The following is a 12915-nucleotide window of genomic DNA, read 5'->3' as shown; positions in this document are numbered from 1 at the left end:
TGATGTTTTTATTTCAGACTTATAGCATCTAGTTTTGTACTCCCCACAAATGGAAACATCGGTATGTCAGCCCTATCAAACCCTTTCATGACATCTATCAGGTCTCCTTTCAATCTTCTCTTGTCGAGAGAAAAGAGCCCCAGTCTTTTCAGTTTCTCCTGATAGTTGTACCCTCTCAGTTCTGGTATCATCTTTGTAAATCGTTTTTGCACCTTCTCCAATGCTTCGATATCCTTTTTGTAATACAGGTATGGCGTCAAGAATCCGGAAGCCTCAGGGCCGAGGCCGCTCCGGATTCTGTGTATTTCCGGACTTCGGAACATCTTTCCGACATCCGGAGTCTGGAAACGCCGAGGCCATGGTTGGTAGGTAGGTAGGGGAGGGGGGGTCGGGTGGCCGAGGGTCGGCCCGAGGCGAGGGAGAGGTCGGCGGGGGTCTGTATTCCGGAACAGTTTCCGGACGACCCCACCACGGATCGTCCCGGTGCCCGGATTCCAGAACTCCGGATTCTCGACGCTGTACCTGTATAGAAACAGAAATTTACAGCGCAGAAAGCGGCCATTTCGGCTCATCGTGTCCGCACTGGCGGACAAAGAGCCGCACGGCCCTCGGTCAGCAGCCCTAAAGGTTACATATAAACCTATGAACAATGACGGAAAGGCAAAGAGCACCCAGCCCAACCAGTCCGTCTCACACAATTGCGATATTCCTTATACTGAAACATTCTACACTCCACCCCAACCGGAGCCATGTGATCTCCTGGGAGAGGCAAAAACAGTCCAGGAGATCACCCTGGCCGTATTCTATTCCCTGCAGTACTTACCATTATATCTGCGCTGTCCAACAAAAGGTTATCCAGTCTAATCCCAATTACCAGCTCTAGGTCTGTAACCCTGCAGGTTACTGCATTTTAAGTGCCCATCCAACCATCTCTTAAAAGTGGTGAGGGTTTCTGCATCCACCACTCTTCCAGGCAGCGAGTTCCAGACCCCCACAACCCTCTGCGTAAAGAAGCCCCCCCTCAAATCCCCTCTAAACCTTGCACCAGCCACCTTAAAACTATGTCCCCACCAATGGAAATAGACCCTTACTATCCACTATGTCCAGGTCCCTCAATATTTTGTTCACCTCAATGAGGTCTCCTCTCAACCTCCTCTGTTCCAACGAGAACAAACCCAGCCTATCCAATCTGTCCTCATAACTAAGATTCTCCATTCCAAGCAGCATCCTCGTAAATCTCATCTGCACCCTCTCTAGTGCAATCACGTCCTTCCTATAATACGGCGACCAGAACTGCACGCAGTACTCCAGCTGTGGCCTAACCAAAGTATTATACAATTTAAGCATAACCTCCCTGCTCATATTCTATGCCTCGGCCAATAAAGGCAAGCATTCCGTATGCCTTCTTAACCACCTTATCCACCTGGCCTGCTACTTTCAGGGATCTGTGGACAAGCACTCCAAGGTCCCTTTGTTCATCTACACTATTAAGTGGCCTACTGCTTAATGTGTATAGCCTTTCCTTATTAGCCCGCCTAAAGTGCATCACCTCACACTTCTCTGAATTAAATTCCATTTGCCACTGCTCTGCCCACCTGACCAGTAGATTGATATCCTCCTGCAGCCCATTATCAACCACACAGCCGATTTTAGTGTGGTCTGCAAACTTCTTAATCATACTCCCTATATTCAAATCTAAATCATTGATGTATACCACAAAAAGCAAGGAACCCAGTACTGAGCCCTGAGGAGCCCCACTGGAAACATCCATCCAGTCACAAAAACATCCATCAACCATTACCCTTTGCTTCCTATCTCCAAGCCAATTTTGGATCCAACTTGCCACTTTGCCCTGGATCCCATGGGCTTTAACCTTCATGACCAGTCTATCATGTGGGACCTTATCAAAAGCCTTGCTAAAGTTCATATATACCACATCGTATGCACAACCCTCATCGACCCTCTTGGTTACCTCCTCAAAAAATTCAATCGGGTTAGTCAAACACGATCTTCCCTTAACAAATTCGTACTGACTGTCCCTAATTAATTAAAACAAATGCAGATTTATCCTGTCTTTCAGGACTTTTTCCAATAATATTCCACCACTGAGATTAGGCTGACAGGCCTGTAATTACTCGGCCTTTTTCCCTTCTTAAACAAGGGTACTACATTAGCAGTCCTCCAATTCTCCGGCACCACTCCCAAATCCAAAGAGGACTAGAAAATGATGGTGAAGGCCTCTGCTATTTCCTCTTTTACTTCGCTCAACAGCCTGGGATGCATTTCATCCGGGCCTGGGGACGTATCTACTTTCAAAGCTGCTGAACCCTTTAATACTTCCTCTCTCACTATATTTATTTCATCCAGAATATCACACTCCTCCTCGATAGCAGTATCTGCATTGCCCCTTTCCTTTGTGAAAACAGGTGCAAAGTATTCATTAAGAATCCTACCAACATCTTCTGCTTCCACACAAAGATTACCCTCATGGTCTCTAGCAGGCCCTACCCTTCCTTTATTTACCCTCTTACTCTTAATATATTTATCGAACATCTTAGGGGTTTCCGTAACTTTACTGGCCAAGAATTTCTCGTGCTCGCTCTTAGTATTCCTAATATCCTTTTTAATTTTGCCTCTCAACTTCCTATATTCCTCTAAAGATTTTATAGTATTTAGCCGTTGGTATATGACATAAATGACCTTTTTTTTTCTTAATCCTCCCCTGTAAGTCCCTAGACATCCATGGGGCTCCAGAATTATTTTTCCCAGCCTTTTTCTTTAAGGTCACATATCTGTATGAAGAACAGAAATGTGCACAGTACTCAAAGTGTGGTCTAATCAAGGTTCTATACAAGTTTAACATAACTGCTCTGCTTTTCAATTCTATCCCTCTAGAAATCTATCAGTGGGGAGAGAATGGTTAAAAGTGAGGGGAGCCCCAAGAGGAGAGGATTGTCAAAAATTGTCAAGATATTTAATAAATATTTCACTTAAGATGAAGATATTGGAGAGGAGGTGAATCATGAAGGGGTTGAGAGTGAGCTGAATATTATGCTGGATAGAAATGAAAATTTTAGACAAGTTAGTCAGGCTATAGGAAGGGGCCCAATGAAATATCTTTTAGGATCCTGAGAGAGATGAGGGAGGAAATTTCATAGTCCCTAGAAATTCTATTGTATGTCAGAGGACTGGAGAGTGATCAAAGTTGTACACCTGTAATTGATCACAAAACTAAGTATAGATGAGTGACATTATTCAGATTATCTAACTGCCTCCACTACTCTATCTGGAAGACCGGGCATGATCATACCTGACATCACCTGAACTTATACTTTACCAGTCTATACCAAAGACCCCTTAGGAACACAGGAATTGCTAGATGAAAAACTACAGTCCATCTAATTCACCTTCTACCATCCTGGTAGTCGCATGATGCAATGATAATGGAGTTGTTGACTAATCACAGCAATCATCTCGATCAATTAATCTACAACAGACCCAGACATGAGGTAAGACTCCAATTGGTGGAGAGCTTTGGGAACCATAGATCCAAAGTCCCCTATTTCTCCCGAGCACGCTACACTCACCACACGACATTTCTCAAATTACTCATATACTGCATCCCAAACTGTGATTTTCTCGAAGAAATCTATCTAGTTTGCAGTTGAATAAATCAACATCTCTTGCTTCCACTGACTCCCTTGGGACCAGTTCCATATATTGATCACTTGCTCTCTGAAATACTGGCCGGGAATTTGCAGTGGGTAATAACAGCAATCAAACAGCTTTTGCTGTCATTACCCATTTGAAACTGAACGCAACTTCAGGATGTAACGCGTGCGCATCTCAACACAGAAATCCTGAAGTCAGTCATTCACCGGCCCGACACAGGCTGCGTGCAGCCATGTTCCGCGCGCCCCCCCCCCGCCCCCTGCCTCCCCTCCCCTCCCCCCCCCGCACTCCCCTTCAACCCACCCCCGCCCCCCCCCTCCCCTCCCTCCCCCACACAGCCGGCAATCAGTGAACCTGATGAAAACTTGGGCTTTTCCACAGGAATATCGTTGTTAAACAACCCGCTAAATGTTAGGCCTTGTTGGATTAGGTGCAACTGGGGTTTTAACAGCGTAGTGACTGGTAAACAAACGTTCTGGACTTGAAAAACTCATTTTAATTTTGTGGAGCATCAAATTTCTCCATTATGATAAAAACTACAATTTTTAAGAAACTTTAAAAAAAATATATTTTTTGTAAGTTTATTCATGATATTTAGGTTCTCCCTTTTCCCCATGTGAAATCTTTGTTTTGCTCTCTAATATTTTTTTAAAATCCAACTTAAAGCAACTTCTTCACTTCCTGGTTCGCTGTCTGTGAGAATTCTGCATTGTAATTGGCTGCTCAGACAGCTTGTTAATATCGCAGCAAATCGCACAACGGGATTCCCACTAAACGACAGTGATCTCAATTGCATGTCGAAAAAGGCAAACTTCTCACGGCGGAGATCTTGGGCAGCTTAATTCGGGGCAGGTGAATGCATTTGCATTGCCACCAACTGCACCTTCCGGGCCAACGATTCCACAGATTCGTTTTGAATTTACTTCATCAACTGCAGCCAGTCACTGTCCAACTTGAAGTGGTCTTCAGGAAGAGCCTTTTCTATTCTACTCATAAATTTCCCTCGTGTCTCAATGACCAGAATCAAGCACCACTGTACAGCTTCAACACGATGGCATTCTACTGCTTAGGCAGTACGGTTGAGCACTCAGTTTGCTTTGTGGAATGCTGTTCTGCAATAATTGGAAAGTAGCTAATGTAACCCTGCGACTTAAGAAAGGAGGGAGAGAGAAAACAGGGAACTACAGACCAGTAGTAGCTGAAAATGCTCGAATCTATTATGAAGGACGTGGTAACAGGGCACTTAGAAAATATTAGAATTGGGCAGTCAACACGAACTTATGAAAGGGAAATCATTTTTGACAAATCTGTTGGGAGTTTTTTTTTGAGGTTGTAACTAGCAGAATAGATAAGGGGGAACCAGTGGATGTGGTGTATTTAGATTTTCAGAAGGCATTCAATAAGGTGCCACACAAGAGGTTATTAAACAAAATTAGGGCTCATTGGATTGGGGGTAATATACTAGCATGGATTGAGGATTGGTTAACAGACGGAAAACAGAGAGTAGGAATAAACGGGCCATTTTCGGGTTGGCAGGCTGTAACTAGTGGGGTACCGCAAGGATCAGTGCTTGGTACTCAGCTATTCACAATCTATATCAATCATTTTGATGAGGGGACCAAATGTAATATATTCAAGTTTGCTGATGGTTCAAAGCTAGTTGGGAATGTAAGTTGTGAGGAGGATGTAAAGAGGCTTCAAGGGGATATAGACAGGCTGAGTGAGTGGGCAAGAATATGGCAAATGGAATATAATTGGAGAAATGTGAAGTTATCCACTTTGGTGGGAAAAATAGAAACGCAGAGTATTTTTAAAATGGTGAGAGATTGGGAAATGTTGGTGTTCAGAGGGACCTGGGTTTCCTTGTACACAAATCACTGAAAGTTAACATGCGGGTACTGCAAGCAATTAAGAAAGTAAATGTTATGTTGGCCTTTATTACAAGAGGATTTGAGTATAAGAGTAAAGACATCTTACTGCAATTATATAGGGCCCTGGTGAGACCACACCTGGAGTATTGTGTACAGTTTTGGTCTCCTTACCTAAGGAAGGATATACTTGCCAAAGAGGGAATCTAACGAAGGTTCACCAGACTGATTCCTGGGATGGGGGGATTGTCCTATGAGGAGAGATTGCGTAGACTAGGCCTATATTTTCTAGAGTTAAGAAGAATGAGAGGTGATCTCATTGAAACATACAACATTCTTACAGGACTTGACAGGGTAGATGCACGGAGGATGTTTCCCTCTGGCTGGGAAGTCTAGAACCAGTGGTCACAGTCTCAGAATAAGGGGTCGGCCATTTAGGACTGAGATGAAGAGAAACTTCTTCACTCAGAGGATGGTGAATCTTTGGAATTCTCTGCCCCAGAGAGCTGTGGAGCCTCAGTCTTTGAGTATATTCAAGACAGAGATTGATAGATTTTTGGATATTAAGGGAATCACGGGATATGGGGATAGTGCAGGAAAGTGGAGTTGAGGTCGAAGATTATTGAATGGCGGAGCAGGCTCAAGGGGCCGAATAGTCTACTCCTTCTCCTATTTCTTATGTTCTTATGATATGCCAAGTGTTGAGTCTATTATCACTTCCAGGTTCTTCCCTTGCTAAATTTTGATACCATTATGTATGTCCAACATTTTTCGATCAATACATTACACTTCATTGAATTGCATCTTCCATATTTCTGCCCGCATGCATATAACAGCTATAACTCTTTCTATAACTCCTTGACTGCTTCCTCAGACTCTGCTGCCCCATCTTTGCTTGGTATTGCCAATGAATTTGAGTAACTTACAATTTATTTCTGCATCCATATCCTTTATGTAGATCAATAAAGGTAGGGGCTTCACTGAATAAATGTGCCCTGTCTATTGTCACTCCACTACTTCCTCTCTGTCACTTCCTATCAACCTCCAAGCTTTAACACATATTCCCAGCTCCCTTATTAAGCATTTATATTCCGCTCTACAACATTCTCCTTTTTGAGTGCAATATCAAACACCTATTTCAGTAAAGGGAATGAAATAAAAGTTACTCTACCTCAATTTTTTGTGTCACTTTGCTTTTCAGTTCTTCTGATACAAAATCTTCAAATACAAAACTCCAACCAAATGACTCTGCTTCCGTTTTGTATTTCTGTGATCTGATAAATTCTCTGCAACATATTGCAAAAGGTCAAACTAAATAAAATACTACACTGGCACACACGGGCATTCTGCTGTGCTAGATCGCCAATAAATACCAAAGAATGGTCGCCAGTGGCTCATTTTGTTCAGGTTGAGCTGAAGTGGCCAGGAAGGTCTGGGTTGTGAATTGTATCTGTGCTGGGGTAGCTCACCTCAGCAGTGGAGCCTGGTGGATTAAGGGCAAAAAGATCAGCTTGGGCTCCCACTATCCAGCAAACCCTGCTGAGAGTAGGTGTTTGTGGCTGTTGGAAATTTTCTAAAATAAATTAAACAAATAAATAGCCACGTGAAATTTGTGGACAGTCTAACTTTTTAGAATACAAATAAATAAAAACAAGATTATAATACATAATGACACATAATTTACATTTCATACAATATACAGTCTTGAAAGTGTCCTTGAATTGCATTGATTGTGCATACAACCATGCCCCGACATGCCTTGGCCACATAAAAATAAAACTCGCAGGTTGATGGAAGAGTAGAGGACTCAAAAAAGGAGCTTCTGCCTCGTGGTTGCGATGACTCGAAAAAAGGAAGGAAGAGGAGGCTCAGCTGCGATGCCCCAAGACACTCACTGGCTGGGCTGATACATGAAGAACAGCCATGTGGGCATCTGACATTTCATGACCTACCCACTCCTACTTAATACTTTCAGCAGGAGAAGAGAACATTGATGGAAAGGGGGAAGGAGGGAAAACACAAATCTGATGCTGGGTTTTCTGGATGTTACTTTTGTTTAATTACTCAATCATCAGCTCCACTGCCCAGATGCTTAGGCACTCTAACCATCTCTTCCTTTTCATTAACGTGATGTCAGAGTTTCAGCCTGTATCTTACAGGAAGTATGTGGAACAGAAATAAGCCCAGAGAAAAGCACTGAATATTGACATTAATTGGCGTTGCGTTTCTGTGAGGCCTATAGCATTCACAAATGTTTTTTTAATTTATTCCTTCACATGATGTGGTCGTCACTGGCAAGGCCGGCATTTATTGCCCATCCCTAATTGCACTTGAGAAGGTGGTGGTGAGCTGCCTTCTTGAATCGCTGCAGTTTTTCTTGATTCGACAGATTGGCTCGCTAGTGACCATTTCAGAGGGAAGTTAAAAATCAACCACACTGCATTCACAAAATCATGTGGTTTAGAAACATAGAAAATAGGTGCAGGAGTAGGCCATTTGGCCCTTCGAGCCTGCACCACTATTCAATAAGATCATGGCTGATCATTCCCTCAGTACCCCTTTCCTGCTTTCTCTCCATACCCCTTGATCCCTTCAGCCGTAAGGGCCATATCTAACTCCCTCTTGAATGTATCTAACGAACTGGCCTCAACAACTTTCTGTGGTAGAGAATTCCACAAGCCCACAACTCTGAGTGAAGAAGTTTCTCCTCATCTCAGTCCCTAAATGGCTTACCCCTTATCCTTAGACTGTGACCCCTGGTTCTGGACTTCCCCAGCATCGGGAACATTCTTCCTGCCTCTAACCTGTCCAATCCCGTCAGAATTTTACATGTTTCTATGAGATCCCCTCTCATTCTTCTAAACTCCAGTGAATACAAGCCCAGTCGATCCAGTCTCTCCTCATATATCAGTCCTGCCATCCCGGGAACCTTCGCTGCACTCCCTCAATAGCAAGAACGTCCTTACTCACATTCGGAGACCAAAACTGAACACAATATTCCAGGTGTGGCCTCACCAAGGCCCTGTACAACTGCAGTAAGACCTCCCTGCTCCTATACTCAAATCCCCTCGCTATGAAGGCCAACATGCCATTTGCCTTCTTCACCGCCTGCTGTAGCTGCATGACAACTTTCAATGACTGATGTACCATGACACCCAGGTCTCGTTGCACCTCCCCTTTTCGTAATCTGTCACCATTCAGATAATATTCTGCCTTCCTGTTTTTGTCACCAAAGTTGATAACCTCACATTTATCCACATTATACTGCATCTGCCATGCAATTGCCCACACACCTAATCTGTCCAAGTCTCTTAGCATCCTCCTCACAGCTCACACCACCACCCAGCTTAGTGTCATCTGCAAACTTGGAGATATTAATTCAATTCCTTCATCCAAATCATTAATGTATATTGTAAATAGCTGGGGTCCCAGCACTGAGCCCTGCAGCATTCCACTAATCACTGCCTGCCATTCTGAAAAGGACCCATTTATTCCAACTCTCTGCTTCCTGTCTGCCAACAGTTCTCTATCCACATCAATACATTACCCCCAATACCATGTGCTTTAATTTTATACACTAATCTCTTGTGTGGGACCTTGTCAAAAGCCTTTTGAAAGTCCAAATACACCACATCCACTGGTTCTCCCTTGTCCACTCTACTAGTTACATCCTCAAAAAATTCTAGAAAATTTGTCAAGCATGATTTCCCTTTCATAAATCCATGCTGACTTGGACAGATCCTGTCACTGCTTTCCAAATGCTCTGCTATTTCATCTTTAATAACTGATTCCAATATTTTCTCCACCACCGATGTCAGGCTAACCAATCTATAAATCCTGTTTTCTCTCTCCCTCCTTTTTTAAACAGTGGTGCTACATTAGCTACCCTCCAGTCCATAGGAACTGATCCAGAGTCAATAGAATGTTGGAAAATGATCACCAATGCATCTGCTATTTCTTGGGCCACTTCCTTAAGTACTCTGGGATGCCTGGAGATTTATCGGCCTTCAATCCCATCAATTTCCCTAACACAATTTCGTGACTAATAAGGATTCCCTTCAGTTCCTCCTTCTCGCTAGACCCTCGGTCCCCTACTATTTCCGGAAGGTTATTTGTGTCTTCCTTAGTGAAGACAGAACCAAAGTATTTGTTCAATTGGTCTGCCATTTCTTTGTTCCCCATTATAAATTCACCTGAATCTGACTGCAAGGGACCTACATTTGTCTTCACTAACCTTTTTCTCTTCACATATCTATAGAAGCTTTTGCAGTCAGTTTTTATGTTCCCAGCAAGCTTCCTCTCATACTCTATTTTCCCCCTCCTAATTAGACCCTTTGTCTTCCTCTGCTGAATTCTAAATTTCTCCCAGTCCTCAGGTTTTCTGGCCAATTTATACGCCTCTTCCTTGGATTTAACACTATCCCTAATTTACCTTGTTAGCCACGGTCTGGGCAAAGTGTCCCTCGCTCTTTTCAATGTTTTATACAAATACTTCAGCTCCAGAATGTGCTTCCATACTGAGCAGCTACAATAGACACCACCAATTACTTATCTTCCAGAAATTATTTAAAGTAAAGAAAATTTTAAAAGGAAACCATTATATTTGTCGAACCTAAATTCTGCATTGGTGACCGGATGCCGATTAATTGCAAATGGTTTGACAGTCACTTCTCGGATAGGAGCTTCTCCATCTCTGACATCGACCTCACCGGTTCCCATGTCAAACGTCCCACCGAGCAGCTTCACCACAAGCTCGTCTAAAAGGACACCACATACACAAGTTATTACAAAATGGAAGAAGTAAGGAACAATAACAAGATAATAAAGCAGACAGTGCCTAATGGATTGAAGAGCGGGACAGCACTGTTGCATGCTGGATAATCTACTCCGATACGTGGCCATCACATCTCCTGCGATCCACAGTGTGCCTTTAACTATCCAATAGCTCAATAAATTAGAGACACCCAGGTATCCAACAGTGAACCCTCCAGGAATGGCTCACCTCCCTTAATCTTCCCTTCCCCTGACAACCTATAGGCTTTTAAAACTCAATTACGCTGTCCCTTTCTCACTACTTTGTGATTTACCAGGTCCCCTTCTGGTGATGAAATTAAGGTTTTTGTCTTGCTCAGATTATTTATTGGATTTTATATTGCTGACCACAATACACACAAAGTTGTGGTTCGGTACTGTTGAGAACATTTTTCATTACAGTTTGTCTAATATTTTGCACCTCTGGAAGTTCTTGGTAAACATTAGCCTGACTGCTTGCATTATACCTAGACAAAGGTATTATGCACAGCCATGTGATCTCACCCTCAGTAGGCAGATTGAATAAACATATCAGACCGATGCTCAGGCAATGGACCAACAGTACTCAGGAATTACGGACTCTCAACATAACATTGATCATTCAAACAGTCACTTGTTACATGGAATGATTCCACCTGATTTAGTTCACAAGCCCAAAATCATAAGTTCCAGTCCATAGAGATGTCCGTCATTGACCCTGCCCATCTTACAGACCTCACCCATTTCATCCAGAGCACTGCTGCCAATCAGTCACTGCCGCAGTGTTTGCATTGAATGCAATGTCTTGAATCATTGATCTGGCCTAAATATCTGTACTTTGAAATATCTGTTGCTCAGCCTTTGTCTAGGTATAATGCAAGCAGTCAGGCTAATGTTTACCAAGAACTTCCAGAGGTGCAAAATATTAGACAAACTGTAATGAAAAATGTTCTCAACAGTACCGAACCACAACTTTGTGTGTATTGTGGTCAGCAATATAAAATCCAATAAATAATCTGAGCAAGACAAAAACCTTAATTTCATCACCAGAAGGGGACCTGGTAAATCACAAAGTAGTGAGAAAGGGACAGCGTAATTGAGTTTTAAAAGCCTATAGGTTGTCAGGGGAAGGGAAGATTAAGGGAGGTGAGCCATTCCTGGGGAAGCATTGAGGTTCTCAGAAAGAATCGCAGGTGATAGTGCGACCAGTCCCGATACAAACACAAGGATGCAGTGAGGTGAGAATCTGAAGACAGCATGTTTGGAGTCTGGGGGGGAACAAGAAAGGAAAGTTTACAGTAGCATGAGAGAGAGGCAGATATTACACACAAAAAGATTGCGGAGGAGAGATTACTGATAAGACAGGCTTTTTCTTGTACCCTGTCCAGAAGTGAGAGAGGTGTGTAGGAAGAGCTTGCCTTGTTTTGCAGGTAGTGCTCGAGAGCACGTGTTGGAAAGAAACGACTTCAATTTATACAGTGCATTTCACGACCCAAAGACCCAAAGCGCTTTACTGCCAATGAAGTACTTTTGAAGTGTAGTCACTGTTGATGTAGGAAACAGAGACATATATTAGGAATTGTTGATGAGAAAACTGTTTGGCATGGAAGAAGAAGCCAGCTTTAGCAACAGAGGCGATGTGGGCGCTCAAGGTAAAACAGGCAACCCAAGAACATTAAAGGACGATGGGTGGAGCAATCAAAAGGCAGGAGGTTCCAGGTCTACCAAACAGTCTTGTGGAATGAGCCTCGCTTCGGTTTTACAATGTTTTGATGTCTCTCGTTGCGTGTAGCTGTATGCGTTTAAATAGCTCTTTTTGATGATAACCCTGGCATGTTAAATGGCCTCACAGGGGATGGAATCCGAGTGTCTGTTCCGAGAATGTTTGAAAGAGTTGTGACACTTCTCCTGGCAGATGAAATCTGTGTCCTTTGCTGATCCAACTGGAAATCTAGTGCATTCAATTCACTACCTTGAGCAATGGGCTGACCAGAGTGGGTTCTCCCAAATACAGTATTATCAGCTTGCACAAGAGGGGATCTTGAACGTATTGACTGGGAGATACAAGGGCCTTTAGTTCCAATTGTTGCTTCATATTGGTGCTGGCAGCCATAGTGGACACCAGCTTCAGTTGGAAGAGTTGATGAAGAGGTAGAGTACTTTGGTCTCTCTCCAATGATAGCCAAGTTCCAATGTAGGTTAAGCTTGTGACACAATAGAAGAGTCCAAAAAGTTCTATTTCATGGTTCAAAAATCCTGGGCATTTAATGAAGGGCTTTCTTTGGCCCGTGTGTGATATCAAGGACCAAAAAAAACAGAGAGATTTATGAGGATGTTGCCTGGACTGGAGAATATTAGCTATGAGAACAGATTGGATCGGCTGAGGTTGTTTCTTTGGAACAGAGGAGGCTGAGGGGAGACTTAATTGAGGTGTATAAAATTATGAAGGGCCCAGACAGAGTGGATAGGAAGAACCTGTTTCCCTTAGTAGAGAGATCAATAACCAGGGGGCATAGATTTAAAGTAATTGGTAGAAGGATTAGAGGGGAGTTGAGGAGAAATGTTTTCACCCAGAGGGTGGTGG

The 12915-nt window shown here is 43.1% G+C and overlaps 1 protein-coding gene across 4 annotated transcripts in view; it reads right to left on the bottom strand.

The window, feature by feature from the left end:
- The window catches only part of sumf2 (sulfatase modifying factor 2), a 30008-nt gene extending 18118 nt beyond the window's left edge, over positions 1-11890 (bottom strand). For 3 of the 4 annotated variants that reach the window (XM_070873922.1, XM_070873923.1, XM_070873925.1), the window contains exons 1-2: positions 10153-10431; positions 6712-6826 (exon numbers count right to left, since the gene is read on the bottom strand). In XM_070873922.1, coding sequence (XP_070730023.1) covers positions 6712-6826; positions 10153-10412 — 375 coding nt within the window. In that variant the 5' untranslated portion in view covers positions 10413-10431. Of the gene's footprint in view, positions 1-6711; positions 6827-10152; positions 10432-11749 lie in introns of those variants that run through there. The other variant, XM_070873924.1, reaches the window with a different exon arrangement.
- Positions 11891-12915: the final 1025 nt, after the last annotated feature.

Source organism: Pristiophorus japonicus, unplaced genomic scaffold (assembly GCF_044704955.1).
Source record: "Pristiophorus japonicus isolate sPriJap1 unplaced genomic scaffold, sPriJap1.hap1 HAP1_SCAFFOLD_608, whole genome shotgun sequence".
NCBI lineage: Eukaryota > Metazoa > Chordata > Chondrichthyes > Pristiophoridae > Pristiophorus > Pristiophorus japonicus.
Note: the sequence above shows the minus strand (reverse complement) of the source record. Positions and strands in the feature narration are given on the sequence as shown.